General features: G+C 33.7%; 2 protein-coding genes and 1 long non-coding RNA gene across 12 annotated transcripts in view; 2 read left to right on the top strand and 1 right to left on the bottom strand.

Moving 5' to 3' along the window:
* The window catches only part of csmd1a (CUB and Sushi multiple domains 1a), a 247,713-nt gene extending 246,918 nt beyond the window's left edge, over window positions 1-795 (bottom strand). The window contains 1 exon segment of the mRNA NM_001017855.1: window positions 514-795. Within this exon segment, the coding sequence (NP_001017855.1) occupies window positions 514-571 (58 nt within the window). The 5' untranslated portion in view covers window positions 572-795.
* Window positions 796-4,821: 4,026 nt separating this feature from the next.
* Window positions 4,822-7,474, top strand: si:ch73-233c7.1. Its single transcript, NR_170102.1, is given in 5 exon segments — window positions 4,822-4,913; window positions 5,716-5,760; window positions 5,988-6,136; window positions 6,320-6,410; window positions 6,858-7,474. It is a non-coding gene; the product is annotated as a si:ch73-233c7.1 (long non-coding RNA).
* An 11,807-nt stretch (window positions 7,475-19,281) lies between these two features.
* The window catches only part of mcph1 (microcephalin 1), a 37,671-nt gene continuing 30,076 nt past the window's right edge, over window positions 19,282-26,876 (top strand). Inside the window, exons 1-11 of one of the 10 annotated variants that reach the window (XM_073919965.1) lie at window positions 19,337-19,383; window positions 19,473-19,555; window positions 19,666-19,721; window positions 20,011-20,102; window positions 20,178-20,296; window positions 22,196-22,283; window positions 22,407-22,518; window positions 22,603-22,734; window positions 23,114-23,194; window positions 23,296-24,147; window positions 26,558-26,655. In XM_073919965.1, the coding sequence (XP_073776066.1) occupies window positions 19,679-19,721; window positions 20,011-20,102; window positions 20,178-20,296; window positions 22,196-22,283; window positions 22,407-22,518; window positions 22,603-22,734; window positions 23,114-23,194; window positions 23,296-24,147; window positions 26,558-26,655 (1,617 nt within the window). In that variant the 5' untranslated portion in view covers window positions 19,337-19,383; window positions 19,473-19,555; window positions 19,666-19,678. Of the gene's footprint in view, window positions 19,556-19,659; window positions 19,722-20,010; window positions 20,103-20,177; window positions 20,297-22,195; window positions 22,284-22,406; window positions 22,519-22,602; window positions 22,735-23,113; window positions 23,195-23,295; window positions 24,148-26,557; window positions 26,656-26,876 lie in introns of all 10 variants that reach the window. The other 9 variants (XM_073919966.1, XM_073919963.1, NM_001040363.2 and 6 more) reach the window with 9 other exon arrangements.

Raw genomic sequence — 26,876 nt, 5'->3', positions numbered from 1 at the left:
ATAAAAAAAGTTTATACAATACGCTTGTGTAGGCTAACACAAAACTGTTGTTCGTTTGTGTTAAATATAACGTGATTATGAGAGAAATAATGAAGCGCACGACTCCATCTCCCACTCAACCCTCATTTGAAACAGACATTGTGACAAATAATAGAGATTAATCGATACCATTGTCGGTCAAAAAGCAATATCGTCTTGATTCCTCGTCCTTCATTAAATCAGATAAACATTCAGACTGATGTTATGCCAATATGTCTATGTAACATATATATATATATATATATATATATATATATATATATATATATATATATATATATATATATATATATATATATATAGCGATTATACATTATTGAAAGACTGTTATAGCAAGTTGAGGATTTATCAATGCATAATTAACCTCCATCTATATTCAAGGTCTGAAGGACTTTTGCAGACATATAAAAGAGAAGTCATTCCTCAAGGGGAATAACGGCAACAGCACCCAGCTTATAAGACAGACTTTCTTACCGTGAGCTGCGGCCACAAAACCTGTGAAAAGCAGCAGGATGTGCTTCAACGTGCCCATCTTGTCCGCTGTAATTCCACGCAGCGCCACGGTGTCTTGCGTTTTATTCTCACCGATCACTGTAATGCATAGAGATCCAGTTTTGGCAAGAACATCTGACGCCTATGGCACACGGATTCGTCTATATTAGCTCTCATATCACCGAGATTAGCCACTGCAGAGATGAGACACGGTGGTGTTGAAACCAAAAGTGATTCCCTCGATCCAAACCTTGGAGACAGAATGGAGCGATGAGACAGTCCGCATCTAGAGGAAGGCGCTGGACTCAACCATCATGTGTGATACAGGGGAATATGGATGGAGATCTACAGTCTGCATGCAGCGGGAGTCTGCAGAATCTTACGGCTTCTCATAAAAAACATCACCTCATAAAGTCGTCTTTTCGTGAGCCATATAATTTCATATGTTCCTGATCCGAAGCAATGCATTCAGCTTTCCCGGTTAAAATACATATTAATAAATTATTTTTTTAAAATAGCCTACAAATCAAATTGTTTGATCCAGATCGATCTTAACGGAATGTCGTTGCTTTTTAAATGAACTACAACCAATCAAAATGGATTTAATAATAGATTTAATGACATTTAACATTATATAATCGAATATTTTTAGTTTTAAGAAACTCGTCTAATAGGCTACAGTCTTGAAACGAACTAATTAAGTATTTAAAGCTAATTTTATAGCTTTAAATAGCATATCGTGTGTGTGTGTGTGTCATAACTTTTTTTACATTTATTATTTTTTCCAAATTTATTTGATACTATATGTGCATAAAGGCTACTTCTATAGACAATTATATACATACAATAGTATATATAGACTGTAAAATATATATATATATATATGATCGATTAGTCCTGACAGCATATGTTTTAGTTAATTGTAACTAATTAAACCAAGTTAATCATGTTCTAATTTAATTTTATAAGTTATACACACTGTTTTAAGTTTTAATATTATATAAATTCAATGGACTCATAAGGTTAATTTGATTCAGCTTAAAAATTGAAGGCAACCAGGATTTTTTTTTAAAGTGTAGGCTTACATTAAATGTCATATAGGCAAAATAACAATTAACAATGACAAACAATACAAATAAAGTAACAATTAACAATGAAAAACCATACAAATAACGGGAAAACAAAAAGAAAAAAGAGAAAAATGCTAATATTGTGGATGATGAAAAAGGAGTTTTTAAAAGCCTTTTTGTTCTTAGACAATTGGAACAGGGAAAGGTACTGCTCAAAACTGTTCATTAAAACAAAAAACAGGAGGTCTGGAGTTTGAATATTGCAAGCTGCAAAACCAATTTTTAAAAAATCCTGGTTGCCTCAAATTTTTAAGCTGAATCAAATTAGTCCATTGAACTTATATTATGTTAAACTGACTTAGAACAGTGTGTGTAACTTATAAGAGTTAGAACATCATTAACTTAGTTTAATTTCTTACAATGACTTGAAAACATACGCTGACAGGACTAATTAATCATCTTTTTTTTTTACAGTGTACTCAACAAAGCCCTACATAGCATCCCTACAATATAAAGTAGTCCTACACTGTAAAAAATATGATTAATTCATTGTGACAACATGTTTTTAGGTCATTGTAAATAAATTAAAATAAGTTAATTTTGTTTTAACTTAATTTTATAAGTTACACAAGCTGTTTAGGTCAGGTTAACATAATATAAGTTTAATGGACTCATAAAGTAAATTTGATTTAGCTTAAAATTTAAGGCAACCAGTATATTTTTACAGTGTACATTCATTAAAAAAATCACCCCTGTCGGCGCCAATAGCCTAGTGGTCAAATGCGCCGACAAATAGCACCATAATGCTCACAACGACCTGAGTTCAATTACTGGATCGAGGTCCTTTGACGACCTTACCCCTCTCTCTGCTTCCAGTGCTTTCCTGTCTGTATTCTCAACTGTCTTATATCTCGATTAAAAATTGAAAAAAATAATACATTAAAATAAAAAACTTTAATTATAAATATACATATATATATATATATATATATATATATATATATATATATATATATATATATATATGTGTGTGTGTGTATATATATATATATATATATATATATATATATATATATACATATATATATATAAATGTATATAGATATATATTTATATATATATATATATATATATATATATATATATATATATATATAAATGTGTGTGTGTGTGTGTGTGTGTGTGTGTGTGTGTGTGTGTGTGTGTGTGTGTGTGTGTGTGTGTGTGTATTAATTTAGAAAAAAAAATCACTCCTAATAATGCCTAAGACACATTTCATGAAAAAGAACAATTGGAGTAGATATCATTTTTAATTTTGGGGCAGAATAGAACTTACACTATTAAAAATTATATGATTAATTAGTCCTGACAGCATATGTTTTAGGTCATTGTAACTTATTTTAACTTAATTTTATAGGTTACGCTAACTGTTTTAAATCAGTTTAACACAATAGTTCAATGGAATTATAAGATTAATTTGATTCAGCTTAAAAATGTAGGGCAATTTATTATTTACAGTATACATTCATTAAAAAATCACTCCTAATAAAGCCTAAGACACCTTTCACACAACATATTTGCAAAATGAACAGTCCCAAATAATAACAATAAATAAAGATCATCAAAAAGAACAATTGGAGGAGATCTCATTTTTAATTTTAAAGCAGTACAGAACTTACACTGTAAAAATTGTATAATCAATTGAACTTATGAACTTATTAATATAAGATAATCCTGTTTTAACTTAATTTTATAAGTTACGCAAGGTGTTTTAAGTCTAAGTTTAACACAATATAAGTAGACTCGTAAGTTTAATTTGATTCAGCTTAAAATTTTTAAGACAACCAGAATTTTTTACAGTGTATGAATTCCTATTTTCTAAGAAATCTATTTTACTTTATTAATTAGAAAACAACTAGTGGTCTATGAGAAGGCATACCTTTTACCCAACAAATGTCACCCACATTTTATCACCTGCTCGACTGCTACAGTAAAGAACGGATTATACTAATTATTTTTACAGGAAGAATCCCAACACAATCTACCAACAAAAGAATCCACCAAATCCTGCTCGATGTCCAGTAGCATAATAAAGCAATGTTTAGTTCTTTTGGGAAGCGTGTTTCGGCTGTTATTCTATATTCTGGTACAAATATGCATTTATTTTTAACTCTTTCAACACAATCAAAATCCAACTGTTATAGGGATCGTGTTACGATGAGGAACACAAGATATGTCAGGGCGTATGTGGATGAATGTGTTATGACGACTGTTTACGCAACCTGGTAAGAGAAAACATTTTGCTTAATATAAAACGCAGCTCATCCTTCTTACCACAAGTGAGCCATCACGGCTCGCGCTAGTCCAAACTCTCTCTCTCTCTCTCTCTCTCTCTCTCTCTCTCTCTCTCTCTCGCTCTTACACACACACACAAACACACACATTGGGTAAGACTGCAGCACACTTCATCAGCACGTTCAGTTTTTGATTAAACTATTAATGGCTGGGAAATGCGTTGTTCCGACATTTTTTCGACTTTGAGAGCGAACCTTATCCTTGGCTGTTAAAAATGTGGCTATGCTGCCATCTATTGAGCCTTGACACTCAGATGAGTTCGCTGAATATGGCAAGCCGTTTTGACTTTTATTCATTCTCATGCAGGATATGATTTGTCAACAATTTAATTATTGATATCAATAATCAGCATTCTTGATATCAAAAAATCAGTTATTGTTATCAAAAATGTAACTGTTGATATCAAAACATGAATTGTTTATAAGAATTACTTATTTGATATTAACAATTTTTATAACAAGAATTGAATTTTCACCAGTTAAATGTTACTATAGGCAGCTTTTAAATTTAATATCAAGAATTGATTTCTTACTAGATGAATGTAATTCTTGATATCAATAAGGAAGCACAGGGGACGAAGTAGTTTTTTTTTTACCATAAGTTCAAGCACAAACCATTACGGCATATTCAACAATCCAATACATATGTTTGTGTTGATATAAAAGTATGACTACACTGTTATCCCTAAAGTTGTATTAATTCAAAATACTTAGATTCAATAAACATAAAAAACAACTTTTTTGCTTAGTTATCCATTTTGTTTAGTTTATTGTACGATTTGCATGATATTTTTGATTCTACTGGAATGTTTAAATTGAATGTACTTAACAAAGCTTATTTTAGTCTATTGGTAAAGGAGTGATGTGCAAGGGGAAATGTGATTGGCTCTTTGTCTTTGGACTGACGTCACTGGTGAATACAGCGTGAGCGCGCATTTTCTAATGGCTGCTGATCACTGTGAGTACGATTTCATACTTTTGTCTCAAACAGTCCACATTGTTTTCCTTTAATAAACAAAGTATGTAACCGTTAGCAAGAAAACCACATGTAAGATTAAGCTGTGTCTGACGTTAGGATCATGTTATTGTTCCGGTCAATCGCAACCGCCATTGCCACATTTATTAACAGTTCTAAGACGTGAAAAGTGCAAAGACGTGCGTAATAGGATCATGATAGATCATATATTATGTAAAAAAAAGTTAATGTAAGTTTTGCCTGTGTTAGCGTATTCATTTATGCCACGTATAACCGATCACGGCCGCTGCATTTCATCTATATAATTCGTTACAGTTACTGTACGTGGAAACATGCTTTATGAGGTCGTCACGTATAAAGTTTAATATTGATGCTGTATTCGATGAGTCATCCGCGTTATCTTTTGTGTAAACTGATTATTTTTTCAGTGGTGGTTATGTGTCGTCAGATGTTTAGCATAACATAACCTGAGCTGTTTTTAACATTTTTTTTACTTTTTTTTTCTTGTAAGTGAAGTATTAACTGACTAGAATACATTGAGATTTGCCCCTTCGGAAATACGAATTCATGTTAGTTGGCAGTTTTTAAAGATATGCAACCTCGTGCTCATCAGTCTTAGCAAGTGAATTTTCAGTTAATTAGAATGAAAGCTAAATAATTAACTGTAGCTCTCTAATTCTTTTGATTAACAATAGCTGTTTGTGGGAAATTTGGAGATAACAGATCAAATTATGTAAATGTGTTTTGTCAGCTAGTAATCTAATGTATATTTTTGTAACTGTAGATTGCAGAAAGATCAAAGACAGGCCAACCAGGATGAGATGAAAATGTAAGTATTGCTCATTTGCTTGTGACAAAGATGGTACTTATTAAAACATTGCAGATTTAAACATGGGAGCTATGCAAAAAGCCAGCCATTTCCATGCATATATCAGGAATGTATTTGTAATGAAATGAGTACAGTATTGATAAACATGATAACATGCTAATTTGACAGTTGTTTAATTTTGACATTTCTCTGATGTTAATAAACGTTTTTGTGTTTTACTACTACAGGTGTATCAAGAGTTCAACCAGATAGTGTGGAAGAATCTTAAGCAAGAATTATATTGGTCTCTTGATCATCACTGCCCACAGCTGATTCAGATCTTCAGGTCAAAGAGAGGATTCACTGGACAGATTTTTATCTTCTACAAAATAACAAGGTTTGTGTATGCCATTGTTTGTACATGCCTTTGACATAAATTGATGCCATTGTGTGCTGAATTCTGAAATTTATATAATTACTTTAGAAATCCTCAGTGACAGAGACTAAATTTTAATACATGAAAATGCCCTTTCTCTCATGTTGACAAATGATACAATGTTGTTTCTCTGCAACACCTCAGGCGTCTGACCTCACTGACATGCCATGTGTTGCCATTTGAGTGCTTCCAGTAGTTGTTGGTGATGACCCAACAGTTCTTCAAAGCATGTTTTGTAAGTATCCTTAATAAAAGTTTTTGTATATTAATCTAAGTTTTTTTGCATTATATTTCTTAATGTAAATTTATGTTAGCAATAACAATAAATAAATCACCCAAGCAATGTCTTATTGTAGTTCATTAATAAATAGAATAATGATCAACATGAAATTTGAATTCATGTTATAACTCCTTTGAAACTCTAAAATGATAAGTAGAATTATATAAAGTCTTTAGTAATTTAATTATATCAAATCTTTTTATGCCGTATGCATTGACTTGTATACAAAAATATTTGTAGTATTTTTATATTTGATATATCATTGAATACTGGATATGTTTGGGTATACAATTAACAAATTATGCTTGCATACAACTAAAAAACATTACATACAAATAATATATATTAAAATCAAATGTACACCTCTAAGATATATTTATGTTATCTATTTATTGTTGTCAGGCTTCAGATGATGGAGACTCAAATCAACATGTGCCCGTTGGAATTCTTAACCAAGAAAATTAAGATGTGGCTCTGCAACCCCTGTCCTTCCACCTCCACCCATTCTCTGGGAATCATCTTGGAGGGAAATGTTGTAATGGACAATATAGACAATATTCCCCAGGCCAAGTGTCTTTTTGGATCAACCTATGCACTGCACCTAGGCTACACAAAATGCATGGACAATACCCTTCTTTTTATTCAACAAGTTTGGGTAAGAAGATGCTGAAGGGTAAGATTCTGGCTGTTAAAAATCAACTTGTCATGTAAACTGGTACAGAAAAGGCATGTTCCTTCAGGCTTGCTGTCCTAACTGTGAGATAAAAAAAATTAAAACTATGCTTTAGTGTTTGGCAAGTGTAAATATTCCATAATGTTAAAATGTAATAACATCCTGTGGTTGTTTATTTTTTGGATATGTTTGTAAAAATGTATTTAAAAATTTTAAACAAGTGTTTTAATAAGATTTATAACAATAAATATTGACTAATTGTTATACAAGGCATTTTCTAGTTTTGTCACTTGTTTCGGAGTGATATTTCTAAATGATTTTAAATAAACTGTAAAGTAAATTTTTATTCTTTGTCCTTGTTTGTAATTAGGGGTATTTTCATTAAATCATTTATTGTGAATAGCTAAGGTTAAAATTATTTCTGTCATAACATTCAGGTCAAGATTTTATGTTTTAAGTTTATACAGGTTGATTGAACTTAAAAAATTTATGGAAACTCGCTGCCCTAAAAAAGCTAATTTCGTCTTGTTGAAAAAACAATACTTTTTAGGTTTATTGTACCTAAGATTTAAATATTGTTGTACTAAAAACCTTTATTTCAGTCAACTAAATATTTAATTAAATGCATTTGAAATCTTAAGTACAATAAACTTAAAAAGTGTTGTTTTTTCAACGAGACGAAATTAGCTTTTTTAGGGCAGCGGGTTTCCATAAATTTTTTAAGTTCAATCAACCTGTCCGGGCTTACAGTGTAGGTATATAAAATATATATAAATAAAATGAAAAAGGCGGTTGTGAGGGTCTTAATCAAGTAATAGAAACGAGCCTAAGTCATGTGAAAGCTTTCAGGCATTTCTGTTCCTTGTGGAGTGAAGAGACCTCTTCAGATCATTCCTCCATCCATTAAAGTGGGGTTTCACCTTAACAAATTTGCATCAGTGAAGTATTTAACTGGAATAATTCGATTATTTGCCAAAAAGTTCAGGTCTTTTCCTTCAAAAATATACCAACTTTGATGGAGACCCCAGTTAAAGGGTGTATTTGTATCTGTCTGGAATGCAGCCACTTCTGAAATTACATCCACAACTGTTTTATAACTTTACAGTGAAAAAATATGATCTACAGTTTCAATATCTGTCTTGCAAAAACTGCATGAATTGTTTCCACAGTTAAATTTTTAATGTAAAAAGTTAATAGATGGGTAAATGTCATTTACACTTTTAAATGCTACTTCTTTAGCCTTAGGAAAGAAACGGGTATGTTAAGTATCGTTTTCTTATTTTTCTTGATTCTTTACTGAACTCTTGTAGAACATATTTTCTTGATATGGAAAGTATTGTTTTGGCAATAAATTTTTTTAAAAACGTATTTGTAAACTGTTTGCTATTAACATGAATACCGTCAATGCAGAGTGACCTCAATTCTGGTAAAATATTTGAATACAATATAAATTTAATTCTAATTAAATAATACGAATTAAATTTAATAATAATTTTGACTTCAACTGTGTGTGTGTGTGTTAGGGATGTGCGGAGCAGCCGGTATTTGTATTTGTATTTGTATTTGTTGAGGGGGGAAAAGTATTTGTATTTGTATTTGTATTCGAGTAAAATTCAAAATGGCGCAAAAATATATATTTTTTCTATTACACTTCTAATTTACGTTATAGTGAAAGTATTGTTTAATTATACCCATTATATAAATTATAGATATGCAATATTGGCTGTTGTTTTTGAACATGTGATAAGAAATGTCATTGAAAAGAAAATAACATAGAAGCCATTATCTCATCCATGGTTAAACCGACAACTAATAAAATACCATTGTGAATATTATGAACCCCACCACCACTGTTCTTGTTGAAGGACACTGAATAGACAGAATAAAAACAAATAATACTTCAAAAAACTGTTCTTCTTCTGAAAGAACTTCTTTCCAATGCACAGAATTCCAAAAACTAAAATAAACCGAATAAATCTAAATAAACCCCTGCCCGGGAGATCTGGCAGAACAGAAGTATTCTATATAATACTAAAAGATACAGCCCTGCTATTGTCATCTGCCAGCCACAAAAAAGCAACAAAGTTTGTTTGTTTGTTTTTTTTTATGTTTGAAACTGACTTGCTGGGGCAGAATGTGGCTGTGTTGATGGTTTGGTGCTTGTGGAGGATTTAGCAGAACATAGCTGTGCTGATTGAGGGGATTGATGATTGTGGGGGGTTCACAGACAGTATCAGGAGAGGATGCTTTTAGTGCACTACTCAGAATGACAATTAGACATATCTGCAATTACAATTGTACTAGTACGAAATCAGATGAATTTTGACTAGTAACAATTGTAATTGATATCTCTGAGTTTTTACTAGTCATAATACATTTAGAGATATCTTTAATTCATCATATTTAGAGATATTTACAAATATATTTGAAGATATCTCTAATTAATTTACTAAAAGTCTAATTACAGTTGTAGATATCTTGAATTGGATTTTTGACTAGTCAAAATTCATTTGGGGATATCTGCAAATATTTTTCAATGGAAGTCAATGGAGGAATATGACTAGTCAGTCATAATATATTTGCAGATATTTCCAATCTGACTAGTCGAATTATAATTATGACAAGTCAAAATATAATTAGAGATATCTCTAAATATATTTATGGATAGTCTGATCAAGGTTTAAATGCTAAAATGGCTTGCCATACGCTCTCAGTAGCACAGTGGAGATTTCTCTAGTTATATCCTTTCAGTCGTTTGTTATGCATTGACATGCAGTCAAATATTTCGCCAAACAGTGATGCGGTGACACGCAGTCAGATATTTTACCGGACAGATCCGCCACTTTTGGCGCGCATAAACAATCATAAAGTCCTCGTGCTGCAGGAATGAGGAGGTCTGCTGAAGGCGCGCAGCTGACGTGCAGTGAGAGGTTTGCGTCTTTAATAAACTACGGCAGTTTGCGATCACTGAACAGTAAGAATGATTAATAAATCCATATGAAACAGCCCCTTAAAAGTCACGTCTCGCTTTCAGTTTCGGGCTTTGGCGCGTTTTGCCTCTCTCTCTCTCTCTCTGTGCGTGTGCGCATGTGCCTGAGCGAGTGTGTGGTGAGCGAGTGTTGGGAAAGTGCGGTGAGTTTGAATGGTTCTCTTTCTAACTTTTCTCTCTTTGTTTGTTGTTTGTATACGTGTGCTGTTGGTTAGTGTTTGTGAGTGTAGTGAGTTTACTCCCGGCGTGTTTTGTTGCCGGGAGGTATGGCGTCGTCAGGAGACGCAGTTTGTGAAAGTTTGACTCGGCGTCATGGAATTAAAATCATGTGTAAGGCCAGTGTGGAAGATTGTATTCTAGCGGTTGGCGAAGTAGTGGGATGTTCATCGGTGGTTTCAGCTTCTAGGATGAACAATGCGGTTGTTTTGTTTTTGAACACGATAGAAAAAACTAATGAGATTGTGCAAAAAGGAGTGGTGATAAATGATGAACTCATACCTGTACTTCCTCTTAGTAGTCCATCCAGGAAAATTATTGTGTCAAACATACCTCCGTTTGTTTCCGATGCATGCATTGCAAAAGAATTATCTTCTTTTGGCAAATTAGTTTCACCGATCAGGAAAATTGCTCTTGGGTGTAAATCACCCATGCTTAAACATGTGATGTCTTTTAGAAGACAAGTTTATATGATTCTGAAAGACAACAATGACGAATTAAACCTATCGTTTAATGTCAAAGTAGATGGGTTCAATTACACCATTTACGCAACATCCGAGAGCATAATGAAGTGCTTCGGGTGCGGAAAAATTGGGCATTTAATTCGATCGTGTACAAGTGGAGGTGAGACAGGTCAGGGAGACGTACAAAGCGAGTCTTCTGCGGCTGCGTCTGTCGCGGTAGATGCCGCTGCACCTGCGGCTGATGCTGCGGTCTCTGAGGAGAGAGGCGGGGGAGGTGCGGTGGCTCCTACTATGGCAGAGGTAGTAGCAGGCTCGTCTGCTGTTCAAACCTCAATTAATTCTAAGGATGACACAAGTAGCCAAAAGGCAACTTTTTCCACAGCTGGAACAGCTAAGGAAAGTACAGGTGAAGGGATAGTGGAAATGGAAATTGAACCAGAGCAAATCTTTAAAGTTCCTAATAAAAGAAAAAAAGTCAGTGAAAACAAAATGATCAAACAAGCAAAAAAAGACAAGAGTAAGGCTGATTATATAATATCAGATAACGATGCTGATTCTTCTGATTCCAGTTCTTCAGTTTATTCCTTTTCATCGCAAAATGAAAGTGAAAGTCAAACACAAAGATATACGGCTGAGGGAATCAAGAAATTTCTGAGGGAAACAAAATTTTTACCAAACGTGGAGGCTGAGGATTATTTTGAAGATGTTTCTGCTTTCGTGAAAGATGTAAAGATTCTGACTAGAGAAGGTGCATTCATAGACACAGAGGTTTATCGTCTAAGGAAATTAGTGGGTAAAGTAAAAAAAAAAAACCTCCTTAATGATGAAAAACCAGATTTGGTGTAATTTGTTCTTGGTTAAGGTTGCAGTATTTCTGATTGTTTCTTTTATTTTTAAAACATCATTTACTATGAGGGTGTTTAACATTGGAACTCTCAATTTAAATGGTGCTAGAGACAGTCAGAAAAGAATGTGTTTATTTGAATTCATAAAAATGAAACGCCTAGATGTCACGTTTATTCAAGAATCACATAGTGACAATCTTAATGAAATAAACTGGAAGAAAGACTGGGATGGTCAGATTTTTATGAGCCATTTGGCTTACAACAGTGGAGGAGTAGCTGTTTTGTTTTCTAAGACAGTGTCTCCACTGTCTGTTGAAACAGAAGAAATAGTTAAAGGCCGTTTTTTGAAAGTCAAAGTCAAGTTTGAACATGCAACAATGGTGTTTTTAAATATTTATGCTCCTAATAAAGGAGCTGAAAGAATAATTTTTTTAAAGAAGTTTTGTGATGTTATCAATAATGTAGATTCAGAAGATTTATTGTTTTTAGGTGGAGATTTTAATTGCACAGAAAATGATAAAATGGATAGAAATAATTTAGAACCACATAATGCTTCACAGAAAGAAATGAAGAATTTAGTACAAGTTTGTGATTTATGTGATGTGTGGAGAAATGTACATTTAAATGATAGACAATATACTTGGGTACATAGCAAAGATAACCAAATTTCTATGGCAAGACTTGACAGGTTCTATATGTTTAAGTTTCAAATAAATTATGTCAAAGATTGTCGTATAATTCCTGTTGGGTTTTCTGACCACTGTGCGGTTATTTGTAAGATTTTTGTCAATTCGGTGAAAGTAAAAAGTGCATACTGGCACTTTAATACATCACTTTTAAATGATGAAAATTTTAAAGAATTTTTTTCTGTTTTTTGGGAAAATTTTAAAAAACAAAAACAAATGTATTCTTCACTGCAACAATGGTGGGATTGCGGGAAAATACAAATTAAACAGTTATGTAAAGAGTACACTTTTAATGTTACTAAAGAAACAATGCGAGCAATGAAAGAGTTAGAAAAAAGTATAACAGAACTTTTAAATACAACAGCTTCTACAAATAATAGCACTGATTTTGAAGAAAGTAAAACTAAAAAAGATTTACTTGCAGATTTATTGAATGTAAAAGCAAAGGGTGCTTTAATTCGTTCTCGGTTTCAAAATATTTCAGAAATGGATGCACCTTCAAAATTTTTCTTCAATTTGGAAAAAAAGAATGGAAAAAGCCGATTAATACATTCACTAAAGTCTGAAACAGGAGAAGATATTACAGATTCTAGTAAGATTCGCAAATATGCAGTTAATTTTTATTCATCTTTATATAAATGTGAAGTATTACAGAGGGATGTTGAAAACTCAGTTTTTTTTGAAAATCTCTCTAAAGTTGATGATGAATCCAATGCAATGCTTGAGCTGCCTATATCACAAGATGAATTATATACAGTAATGATGAGCATGGAAAATGGCAAATCGCCTGGCATTGATGGAATTCCTGTTGATTTTTATAAAGTTTTATGGCCAGTGATTGGTGAAGATTTGTTTTTAGTTTTAAATGACAGTTTAAATAAAGGATCATTGCCTTTGAGTTGTAGAAGAGCAGTTATTACTCTTTTACCCAAAAAAGGAGATCTTCAAAAAATAGGTAACTGGAGACCTGTGTCACTTTTGTGTTCAGATTATAAAATTTTATCAAAGGCTTTAGCTGTAAGACTAAGTAAAGTACTGGACCAAATTATACAGCCTAATCAAAATTACTCTATACCAAATAGATCAATTTTTGATAATATTTTTTTAATTAGGGATGCGTTAGAAGTTGCTAAATTATTTGGTATTAATTGTGGATTGATCTCATTAGATCAAGAAAAAGCTTTTGATCGTGTTGAACATGAGTATTTGAAAAAAGTTTTAAAGGTTTTTGGTTTTAGTACTCATTTTATAAAAATGATTGAGGTAATGTATAGTAACATTCAAAGTGTACTCAAAATCAATGGTGGTTTAAGCGCTCCTTTTGATGTACAGAGAGGTGTTAGACAGGGTTGTGCTATGTCAGGAATGTTATATTCCATTGCCATTGAACCTCTTCTACACAGAATAAGAGCGGAATTAAAAGGTTTTTCTGTACCCCACTGTAATGCTCAAGTGCAACTTTCAGCATATGCAGATGATGTTATTGTTTTTATAACTAACACTGATGATGTAAGAAGACTGGAATGTATTATTAACAATTTTAAAAAGATTTCTTCTGCTAAAGTTAATTGGGAAAAAAGTGAAGCACTTCTCATAGGTGACTGGAAAAGAGACCCTTCCTTATTACCTGGAGGATTAAAATGGAAGAGGGGTTTTTTTTTTTAAAATACCTTGGAGTTTACCTAGGTGAAAATGACTTTGTTCAACAAAACTGGAACGGATTGCTTGAAAAAATTCAAAGTCGTTTACAGAAGTGGAAATGGTTGCTCCCACAACTTTCTTACAGAGGACGAACACTCATTATTAACAATTTGGTGAGTTCCTCTATGTGGCATAAACTTGCTTGTGTTGATCCACCTGCTGGACTCTTACCAAAAATTCAAGGAGAACTGGTCAACTTCTTTTGGGACAATTTGCACTGGACACCTCAAAGTGTTCTGTTTCTGCCAAGAGATGAAGGTGGCCAAGGGTTGGTGAATCTTGTGAGCAGGGGAGCCACATATAGACTACAATTCGTTCAGAAGTTGTTGTATGGGCCTGAAAATCTCGTGTGGAGGCCTTTAGCTCAATGCATCCTACGTGGAATAAATGGCTTGAATCTTCATGCGTCACTTTTTTTGACAGATAATGTGCATCTAGATCTGACTGGAATACCTTCTTTTTACAAAAGTATTTTTAAAGTATGGGGACTTTTTAAACATTCGCAGGCAGATTCAACAACATCTCTTTTCTGGCTGCTTGAAGAACCAGTACTTCTTGGCAGTCGCCTTGATGTAACAAAAGATGACACCCCAGGACTAAAAGAATTGCTTATTTCCAACAAAATGACCAAACTAAGAGACATTGTTGACAAGGCGGGTTTTGGACTAAGAGATGCAGAAAATGTTGCTTTATATATGGGAATTAGATCGGTGAGGTTTGTTACAAAATTTTTGAATGTTTTGAAAAGTTTTTTAAATGAAAAAGAAAAAATTTTAATTGAAGGTTACAGTCAAGGTATTATTTTCCCTAATGATCAAGATTGTTTCCCAGACATTAGACTTACACCTAAGATTGAAAATTCTGGGATTAATAGTCCATTGTTATGTTTTAAGGAAAATGGGAATGTTGATTTTAGTACAGTTAAAGGGAAAGTGCTTTATAAAAATATTGTGAAACTAAATAATAAGTGTACTTTAAAAGAGAGATCTGACACTGTGTGGAGAGATAAACTGTGTTTAGTAGAAGAAGAAAAACCAGAATGGAGAATATTGTATAAACCACCATTGAATAAAAGATCGGGGGATTTGCAGTGGAGAATTTTACACGGTGCTATAGCTGTTAATGCATTTGTGACTAAAATAAATTCTAGTGTGAGTGATCAATGTCCGTTTTGTTTAGAAAGGGAAACAATTTTTCACTGTTTTATGTATTGTAAAAGACTTGCTCCTCTGTTTGATCTTTTAAATGTTTTAGTTTCTTTACTTGGTTTTTTATTTACGAAACAATGTTTTATATTAGGTTTTAAATATAAAAGACAAAACAAATATAAATGTCAATTATTGAATTTTATTTTTGGTCAAGCAAAATCAGCTATTTATATTACAAGAAAAAATGAAATAGAAAAGAGGAATGGTAAAAACATTGTAGTAGTTTTTAAAAACCTAGTAAAATCAAGAATTATTGTTGATTTTAATTACTATAAAATGATGAAAGCAATTAATGTGTTTAAAATTGAATGGTGTTGCGATGATGGCTTGTGTTCTGTCATTAATGAAGAGCTGTTTTTTATAAATGAATTGATTTGAGCTGTAAATCAATTGTTAAATAATTGCTTGTTAATAAAAGGATTTGTAAAATCAAATCTCTCTCTCTCTAACACTCACTCACTCACTCACTCACGCGGGCATGCACTGTGGTCTCATGAGGAAACGCTGCTTTTTGATATAGTGTTTTTCTTGCTCCCGAATACAAATAATTTTTCAAGTATTTGTTCGAATGAAGTATTCGTAAAAACACGCTATTCGTGCCTTTCCGAATACCGTATTCGGGTTCGGCTCCACCCTTAGTGTGTGTGTGTGTGTGTGTATATGTGTGTATGTGTGTGTGTGTGTGTGTGTGTGTGTGTGTGTGTGTATATATATATATATATGTGTGTGTGTATGTGTGTGTGTGTGTGTGTGTGTGTGTGCATGTGTGTGTGTGTGTGTGTGTGTGTGTATATACATATATATATATATATATATATATATATATATATATATATATATAGTGGGGGGTGGATGGCAGAGGGGTATCGCGGAGGAAAGTGAGCGGGGTGGGGGGTCGCGGACGAACCTTGAAGAGTGTTGGGGAGTCGCGAAAGAAAGTGAAAGTGAACAGCGTATGGGGAAGGGCTGTTGAGGAAGGTGATCGGATCAGATATCAGAGGTGCTGGATCCGGAGTGTTCCGGCACAAATTGAGCCCTGGAGTTACCCTCACCTGCGATTCATGGATATCCAGGGCCATGGAGTCCTATGTGACAAATACAGTTCATTTATCAACAATGAGTAGCAAAATGTATAATTACATTTTCCAGACAAGGGCAATGCGCGAGAGCCAGACCAGCACTCTTATGGCAGAGACTCTGCAGAGAAATGGAAACTATCAGAAAATGGTTACAGATAATTCAACGAACATGACTTTGGCTGTTGAGCTGTCAGGATTACCGCACATCCGGCGTTTTGCACACATTCTGAATGACGCGACACAGCATGCTTTAAAGGTACCTGCTGTAGTTTGAATGCTAGCCAAGATTCAGAGGATTTCTGCATTCTTTGATCGGATCACCACAGCAGCGGAAGCACTTAGGAGGAATCAGATTATGTTAAATCATCCACACCACAAGTTGATAACAGATGTTGCAGTGCGCTGGAACAGCACATATTGTTTTCTAGAGTAGCAACCTGCCATCTATGCGGCCATTTTAGCTCCTAAAGAAAGATATTTTTAATTTTATAACTGTCATTACTAAAGTAAAGTGCCTTAAAGGTCCATATATATTTTGGTCGTTGGATTTTCTTTTTAGAAACAGATATTGAAAAACAATAAACAAGTTGTTGTTGTTGTTGTTTTGGTTTTTAAATTTATTTTTATTTTTTATTTAATAAATTGAAATACTTGGTGTTTTTCTTTTTCATGATGGAAAACATTTAAGCAAAATTTTAAAATGTTTGATTTTCATTTATTATTTCGAATAACAAAAAATAAAATCCCCAGAAAACACAAATGAAAATAGACCAAGGGTCTGCTTTTTTGTATGTGCATTACTCAATTAACTGGATTTGGTTATTGATGATTTGATATGATCTAGGATCGTTTCGTTCTTCAAAACTCATTTAAGACTTGTTGACATAGCAACAATTCTGGCAGCTCAAACCTGCTCGAGAGCAGGTTTATTTGATATAAACAGGATTAAACTCCTTTTTTTTTAAATAATGTAAAAATCTGTATGAATTTCTTTCTATTGTATATATATATTTTTTTTTGTTTACTTCTTTTCACATTTAATACAATAATGACATCTATTGTTATGGTCATTTCTCAGTCAAGAATTAAACAGTTTTCTCAATAATTTGCATTAATTCAATTCAGGATAACTTTTAAGGGGTCAATTATTCGAAATTATATGAAAGTAGTCTCAGAATTTGTCTCAAATTTCTCTCGCGAGTGCCATTCATGCCTGCTGTTCCCACGTAAATCCACCAGAGGCCACTGTCGACTGACTGACCAACTGATTGATTGACCCACCCTCCTCTTTCCCTAAATCCAACCAAGTGTGTTTTCAAAAGCACGAATTGACCCGCCCACTCACTTCCCTAAATCCAACCAACTGTTTTAAAAAGCAATCCAGATCAATTAAAGCCCTGATTTTTACCCTGTTTTCAGATATTACAATCCACATTCTCACCCTGTTCTTTACTTGTTTATTTTATTTTTTGGCTACTGTTCTTGTATTACCCGCTTTCTAGAAATGTTCTTCGCTGGACTTGAACCCCGTGTACCGTGAACCCTTGAACCCAAATGTGTAGGCTGCGCCGTAGCATACGCGTGCGCTTGGCTTGAGGCAGAAGTATAAATCAGCCTTAACACCTTGTGACTAAATAAAGGCCGCCAATGTGATCATGCACTCCAATGCGCAAAACGCCAGGCGTAAGAGCGTCATTTAAAAAAAAATACCTCATGCTCATTTTTTTCCACCAATCAGGCACTTTTGTTCACATGCACAGAGCTGCTAAAGGAACAGTAAACAACGCTTGGAGATGCTCAAGCGCAAAACTGTCCAGAGATGACCAGAGGCGATATGAACGTGGAGCTGCTTATTGCACTGGTGAACAATAATCATTTCTTCAATGTTAATGTTTACAATGCAAATCCATCTAGATCTTACCACTTTAATTGGTAAACAAAGCAAGTCTCTCATGTAATATAAATACTAAAAGATGGAGCATATTACTTTACACACTGTATTGTAAATAAATCAAATATTTTCATATTAGTCAATAATATTACTGAAATTAATTTAAAAACTGAACAAATAGGAATTTACACAAATTTACACAAGTAAATAAACAGAATCAATGATTCAGTTCGCACGCAGATTCTGTGTGGGCCTACCGATGGGCCAGTTGATGGTTTATTCCGCTGTGGTGACCCCTGATGAATAAAGGGACTAAGCCGAAGGAAAATTAATGAATTAACTAATCATTGAGTAATGGATTCATATGGTCTAACTTAAAATTAAAAAAAAAAAAGAAATGGAATTTTAGACATTTTGCCAACCCAAAAGTGGACATTTTTGTAGAATAACCCGAAACAAATGTGTGAACAAAATATGAAGTGCAAAAGAAATTTTTTTTAAAATGTATATTTAAACAAAATTAACTGGACAAGATTTGAAGGCATAATTAAGCAGGAGCGAACAAGGAATTATTTCTTTTTATTTCTTTCTTTTTTTTTTTTTTTGACTGATGCGTCAGATAGCACCAGAGGATGGCACTATAGTGCAACATAAGACGTACCGGTAAAACCCAAAGAAGAAGAAAAAAAGTCTATATGGGATACAGCTGCGGATATTCAAGTCAAAATACCATTATTTTTGTGACAACTGTACAACAATAATTCATATTTACATTACAAATTTACATTACCGTGAGGGTTGGGTTTAGGGTTGGGGTATTGATAGACGTTAACAAAATACAGTTTAATGTGCATTTTAATAAATAATATAAATAATACTCGGTCTAACTACCAAGTATTTATATTTTGACTAATATTTTATTACTATTTATACATTGTTGTAACGGTTGGATTAAGACTTGGGTTAAGTGTAGGCGTTAATAAAATACCATTAATAGATCATTTAATAAAGAATTCCTGTCAACCTTCGGCCGCAGCTGTATCTCTTCTATCCTGCTTCTATCGCGCTCCATTTCGGTAGATGGCAGTAATGTAGCCAAAGCTTCTTTTCCTGTCGACCACAAATAAGCAGTACAAGAAAAAGAATTAAACCCCGCGAAAATATTTTGTTACAGTGGTGAGTAATATGAATTAAACTGTTTATTAACGCAGATTATGAACTTTTAAATGCCGGATATGTCGTCGTATGTTAACGGTGATGTGAAGGTGGCAGAACGTTTTGTTTTGGAGAGACCGTTTCTGTGAGAAATGATTAAAAGACATGCTTCGTTTAATTGATTAGATTTAAGGTTTGTTTTTCTTGGTAACATTAACCCTGTGTTATTTTCTAGATACAAACAGTTGTATCGTTGCTAGGTACTTGTTATGCTTTACCATGTTCTGTTGGTTGAAGTTGTAGGAGACGCTGTATCATGACTGGAGTAACGTTAACAACTTCAACTGCATTTCTCAAAGGTAAAGCTATTGATTTGTATTTCGTTAACGTTAGTTTGGAGATATTTTCTATCCTATTGTTTTGAAAAACCGTAAATAGTTATCAGTATGTCTGTCTGTCTGTCTATCTGTCTAGCTGCAACCTTGCATGTAACTTACATAGCTAAAGTTATATGTTGCTTTTCCCCTCAAATTCTCATTTAAATGTCAATATCATGATAAACCATTCAGTAGTAATTCAGAAATTACCTTAATTTGCTTTTCTATGCAGGGTATTTGTTAATTCACTTGTCTGTTTCTCCATTTGAAGATGTTGTTGCATATGTAGATGTGTGGTCTGCGAGTAGGATGGAGGATTACTCTGATCCATTCATTGAGCAGCTTCAGGACATGGGTGCACAGGTGATTTATCATTATTTAAGTTTGAATAAAAATGTAATATAAATTGAATATGTATTATTAATTAATAAATTGCAGGTATCTAAGACGCTCAACAAACAAGTGACCCATGTGATCTTTAAACATGGCCGCCCATCCACATGGAAGAAGGCCCTGAAGATCGGTGTGAAGATCGTTTCTGTCCACTGGGTAGCAAGGTAAAATTTTATTCAAAAGAATAAATAAACATAATGCAGATACATGGATCACTTGTGAGTTGTGACCTGGAAAGAACAGAAGGTTCAACCAACTCCGAATTTAAACTTGAACTATGAGTTGGGTGGCTATGACATGGGGAAACTTGGTTTTAGTTTCAGATCAACTGAATAGAGTTAATTCAGTCATCTCTGAAACATTTGACTCTGAGTTAAGCACTTGCACCATGACTATGACAAGCCGTTATCGGTGTATCACTGGTGTTATGATTCACCATGGTAAAACATATCTGCATAGGAGTTGAGACATTACAAGTTTAATTTTCATCAATGTTATCCCATCACAGTAAAAACATGTATAATAATAGGTTAACTAATAGGCTATTATTTTATTTATTTATTTTTGTCTCTTCCAAATGATCTAACAGAGTTAAAAAAAATCTTGCTTAAAATTAAAGATCGTTTATTCATTCATTAATTTTCTTGTCGGCTTAGTCCCTTTATTAAACCGGGGTCGCCACAGCGGAATGAACCGCCAACTTATCCAGCAAGTTTTTACGCAGCGGATGCCCTTCCAGCCGCAACCCATCTCTGGGAAAAATACACACACACTCGGACAATTTAGCCTACCCAATTCACCTGTACCGCATGTCTTTGGACTGTGGGGGAAACTGGAGCACCTGGAGGAAACCCACGCGAATGCAGGGAGAACATGCAAACTCCACACAGAAACGCCAACTGAGCCGAAGCTCGACCCAGCGACCTTCTTGCTGTGAGGCAACAGCACTACCTACTGCACTACTGCTTCGCCCCTAAAATAAGTGCAAATTGCCCTAGATACAATACATCAAGCTCAAGACCATGTAAAAGTAGCATTTGAGTTTAGTAAGGGGAAATAATAATAATAATAATAATAATAATAATAATTAGATGCTACTTATACATTTACAGGTATATACTCACCGGCCACTTTATTAGGTACACCTTAGTACTTGGTTTGACCCCCTTTTGTCTTCAGAACTGCCTTAATCGTTCATGGCATAGATTCAACAAGGTACTGGAAATATTCTTCATTGATTTTGGTCTATATTGACATGACAGCATCACACAGTAGCTGCAGATTTGTCGGCTGCACATCCATCATGTGAATCTTCTGTTTCACCACATTCCAAAGGTGCTCTATTGGATTGAGATCTGGTGAGTGTGGATTGAGGGGAAGTTAGTTTGATATTTTTACATTCGTTCAATGGCAACTCCCTACATTGTTTACCATGGTACTTTGAATATTTAACTGAAATCACATGTAAGTATGACAGTTATTTAAACATGTCTTGCACTTTAAAAAAAGGAGAGGAGAGCGAAAGCATCTTTGGGTTTACTAAAGAAATCATTGTCCTCACTAGTTTAGCATCATACTAACCAGGATAACTGACTCTGACCATAAGTTACCTCGATTTTTAGATTGGTCTTGACTCGCCCTGCTTTCTCTAATTTTAACACGCCTCCCATTTCTGAAATGGAAAACCCAAAATTTCTCTAATTTCAGGGTTAATATACTCATAATTTAAACTTGACCTCTTTTCTGAAACAGGCCCCTGTCTTGCTTAAAGGACTCTGACATCTTCTTTCAAAGAATACCAAAATATGTATCTTGATAAGTCATGTCTCCCTGACAACATAAGTTTTGTAAACAACAAAAACACAAATTTTGACAGTCTAAAAATGCAGATTTTGGTTTGCGAATATGCAGTTGAATAAAAACTTGGGCAAGATGTTGGTGATGCCATTTTAATTTTCTGGCCCCATCAATGATATATTTTTTTTCTATTTGTTGCATTTCTTTCAATGGCCTTTAGATGTCTCTATAACTCCATGTTTCCTCTTTGTTCCAATTTATTCCAGATGCAAAGAGACTAATCAGCATATAAATGAAGAACTCTTCCCTGCACAGAATGAAGAATCAAAACGACATCTTACAAACAAAAGAACAGTAAGAAAATTATAATTGTAATTATAATTGTAATTGTAATTATTTTTTATAATTTGCTGTAAAAATGACATGTATATCTTTGTGAATATTAACTAACTACTTAGTGCCTTTCTCTTTTTGCAGCACTGTTGCATGCAACCAAGGAATATCCCGATAAAGACTCCAGAGAATGACAGACGGCTGAAAAGAAAAATTGACAAGATGATGGAAGGCCTGGTGCCCTCATCCCCTATCGGTGAGACAAGCAAACGATGGTTTAGTTTAATTCCATGTTCATTTCAGAGATTTGATGCGCGTTTGGAATGTTGTTTAAACACAGTTTCGGACACCTCACCTTTTATCATTGATGAGGAACGTGGAATAGTGTACAGCCCCTCTTTAAAACGCTCTGACAGCATGGCTCAACGATTGAAAGAAATGAAAGCTGGACGTGAACATCTCTCACCCACTGGTACCCTATTTCCTTCATATTTTTGTAGCATGTATGTTTTTTAGACCGCAAAAGATTATGCCAAACAATGAATTTCACAGTTGACATTTCAATTGATTTGATGTGGTTAATAATGTTACATTTTTATAATTGCATATAGAGAAAATAAATTATATAATGTGCATAAACCAGAGTTGTTTCTTGTTTTTTTTTTTTTTTTTTAACTTTAGAATTTAAATCTAATTTAAAAACAACATGATTTGCTAATCTGTTCGTTTACACTAATCCCTAATTCTGGAAAAGCCATATTGATAAAGATTATTAAACTGAACTGTACTAGTAAAGCTTTCTTTCTGGCTTTTATTTTGTTTTGTACTAATGTAATTGTCTTGTACCACAGCCTCACAGAAGCAGGACATTGGCTCAGAGCATGATCCATCCCCTCCAGCATCGACAGCTCTGTCTTTCTTGCAGCAGCTAGGTTAGTGAAACAAAAGTCTTTTTGTGGTAGTAGAATGATTCTAGTAACCATTTTAAATGGTGTTTTAAAAAGTAAAACTATAAATGTATTTTCGTTTACAGAGGAAGAACCATTGGATCCTTTTTCTGTCTCTCACTGTGATGCCTTGAAGAAAAGAGGTGAGCGGGAGAAGCTGAACTGCATTAAAAAGTCCATAGTAAAAATATCAAGAAAACAAGTCAACCACAAGCCTTCTGAATCAGATGCATGTAATCGTGTCAGTGATGAGAGGGGCATTGAAAATCCACTATCTTCAAAATCAGAACTGGGTTTATTGAGCAAAACCAGAGGATCGAAGCAGACCACTCTTAAGAACTTCCTTTATGAAACATCTTCTGAAAGAGAAGAAAGCTCGAATCTCAAACCTGAAACTAAAAACACTGGAATGTCCACAGAGTTATACGCCAGCTCTGAAAAGCCTAGAAGCTTCCTGCCCAAAAGCCTTACAAAAGCAATTCGCAGAAAAAGTGTACATAACTGCAAAGAACTGCTGACCAACTCCGAATGTTTGTATTCCAGCAAGTCGTCTTCAGAAAATGAGCATATCTTTCAAAAAGACGAATCTATGATTGATAAGCCAATGCAGAAACGTCAACGTCGAACATCTGCTGGACTGCATTCAGCCTCGCTTTGTGCTCTACCTAGTAGAGAGATTTCGGACGATGAGTTGTTTGAAGACTTCTTCTCGCCAGCAAACAATGCCTCTAAAAAGAGAGTTGTTTTATTTGATTTGACTTCAGACGCAATGCCAACTTTTGACCTAGAGGACTCAAACAAGAAGGGCAGGCGAAAGTCTTATAAAAAGCAAAAACATGGTATCAAGGACTCAACGGTTGCCTCATCAGACTCTGTGAACACAACGGAGGAGTCAGTTCTTGATGCACGTGAATCAAGATCTGAGCGTGTGGCTGTAGGTAAGTCATCTAGGTTTGTAGAAATGAAACTTGAGCCATCGCCCAAGGAACAAAGGACAAGATCTGGGTGCTGACTGAGCACCAATGTTCTCGCTGGTAAAAAAGCATGAAACTTAATAAACGTACTACTGCTAAAGGAAAATGGTGTGGGGTCATCGCCATCCTCAATGCTTGACACAAAGCAGCAAGTGCCAAAGTAACCTAATGACACCAAACGTGGTACTGAAGAGACAGATGGATTTAAAAAGTATTCATTTTAGTTTGTTTGTATTGAGCCGAATAATTTTGTACAACAGATTGTGTTTATGGAAGGGATTGACAGTACATACACTGTAAAAAATACTGTAAAAATTGCCAGTAGTACTGTAAAATTTACAAGCGCACTGCAAATTAAAAATTACAATTGTGTTATAGTTTTACAGCACAATTGCACTTATTAATTTAGTGCGCTTGTAAATTTTACACTATTACAGAGTTTTTACAGTATAACTGACTTTTTTACAGTATTACTGGTTAAACTTGCTTGTAATTTTTACAATTTTTTCAACCTTACTGGCAAAATTTACAAGTGCACTGTAAATTAATAATTACAATTGTGCTGTAAAACTACCACACAATTGTTAATATTACTTTATGGTGCGTTTGTAAATTGTACAATATCACTGGTAATTTTTACTGAATTACTGGCAAAATGTACAATCGCAATTACTATTGTGCTGTAGTATGACAGCACAGTTGTAGTTATTGCTTTACAGTGTATTTGTAAATTTTACAGTTTTACTGGTAATTTGTATTGTGTAGCTGGCAATTTACAAGCACACTGTAAATTATTACACTAGTAATTGTTAATTTACAGTGTGCTTGTAAGTTTTGTCAGTTATACTGTAAAAATGGCCAGTAGTAATGTAACATTTACAAGCACACTGTAAATTAACGATTACAATTGTGCTGTAGTTTTACAGCACAATTGTAATTATTAATTTACAGTGCGCTTGTAATTTTCACAGTATTACTGGAAATTTTTTAAGTATTTCTAGCTTCACTTGTACATTTTACAGTATAATTAGCAATTTCTACCAAATTTTGCTGGTAAAATTTACAAGCGCACTGTAAATTAATAATTACAATTGAGCTGTAAAACCACCACGCAATTTTAATTATTAATTTATTGTGTGCTTTAAGTTTTACAGTATCACTGGTTATTTGTACTGTATTACTGGCAAAATTTAAAATCGCAATTACAATTGTGCTGTAGTATGACAGTAGTGTGCAGTAGTTGTGTGCTTTTAAATTTTACGTTATTGCTGGCAATTTTTACAGTATTACTACCAATTTTTACAGTACTTCTGGCAAAATTTACAAACACACTAAATTAGCAATTACAATTGTAGTCTAGTTTTACAGCACTATTGTAGTTATTAATTAACAGTGCGCCTGTAAATTTTACTCTACTGTAAATTTTCTGGCAATTTTCACAGTATTACTGGCAAAATGTATAAGTCCACTGTAAATTAACAATTTTTATTGTGCTGTAGTTTTACAGCACAATTGTAATTATTAATTAGCTATGTGCTTGTTAACTTTACAGTATTGGCAATTTTACAGCATTACTAGCAAAATTTACAATAGCAATTACAATTGTGCTGTGGTATTAATTATTCATTTTGTGTGCATGTAAATTTTACATCACTACTGGCAGAATTTACAAGCGCAATGTAAATGAATAATTACAATTGTGCTGTAAAACTACCACACAATCGTAATTATTAATTTACTGTGCGATTGTAAATTTTACTATATCACTACCAATTTTTTGTTTTACTGGCAAAATATACAAGCACAGTTTAAGTTACAAATTTGTTGTAGTTTTACAGCACAATTGTAATTATTAATTTACAGTGAACGCGTAAATCTTGTACAGTATTACTGCCAATTTTACAGTATTACTGGCAATATCTACAGTATTACTGGCAAAATTTACCAGCGCAATAAATTAACAAATAAATGGGCTGTAGTTTAACAGTTCAATTGTAATTATTAATTGAAAGTGAACTTTTTTGTGTGAATTTTATAGTATCACTGGCATCCATAATTGCTCGTAATAAATTTTACAGCACTTTTTACAGTGTGGGTGTAAAGTCTGAAAATGTAAAAGCTGTGAATGTCTAAATTAGCACCCATGTTGTATCTAATCTATGTTGCTGCTATAGGCCACAATAAATGGATTTAATTTTTTGTACTTTAAAAGTAAGGAACATCCTTTGTATTAGTTGAGAAACACATTGACAATAAAGCATGCTTTTAAAAGTGTTTCACGGTTGACCAAATGTAAAAGATGTGCTCTTATCTGCTGTTCAGCTGTGTAGCTGCGCACCTGCTGCTCAAGTTAACTTTGTTTGCATTATTTCAGTTGTAGGGAAAGAAAATAAAAGCACAACAGATGGGATTGAGAGAAGTTCTGAAATGTGTAGCAAAGTGGAGAATATGAAAAAGGACAAATGCTTGAAGGTAAAATGCTGGAGTTTTTTTTCCATGTTTAGTAGATTGTATTAAAGTTGTATCGGATGAAATGCTTTGAAACAAGATGTTTATGTGAGAATTTAAGATAAGTTCATCCATGTGAATGTTTTTGGAGAAATTGCTAAATTAAAAATATATATCACCCAAAAGTTTAAGTTAAGTTGATAGTTTCAAAGCTTTGTGGTGTATTTTTCTTTTCTTTGTCTGTT

This window comes from Danio rerio, chromosome 13 (genome assembly GCF_049306965.1).
Source record: "Danio rerio strain Tuebingen ecotype United States chromosome 13, GRCz12tu, whole genome shotgun sequence".
NCBI classification, from domain to species: domain Eukaryota; kingdom Metazoa; phylum Chordata; class Actinopteri; order Cypriniformes; family Danionidae; genus Danio; species Danio rerio.
The sequence above is the reverse complement of the archived record's forward strand: the minus strand, read 5'-3'. Positions and strand labels throughout refer to the sequence as shown.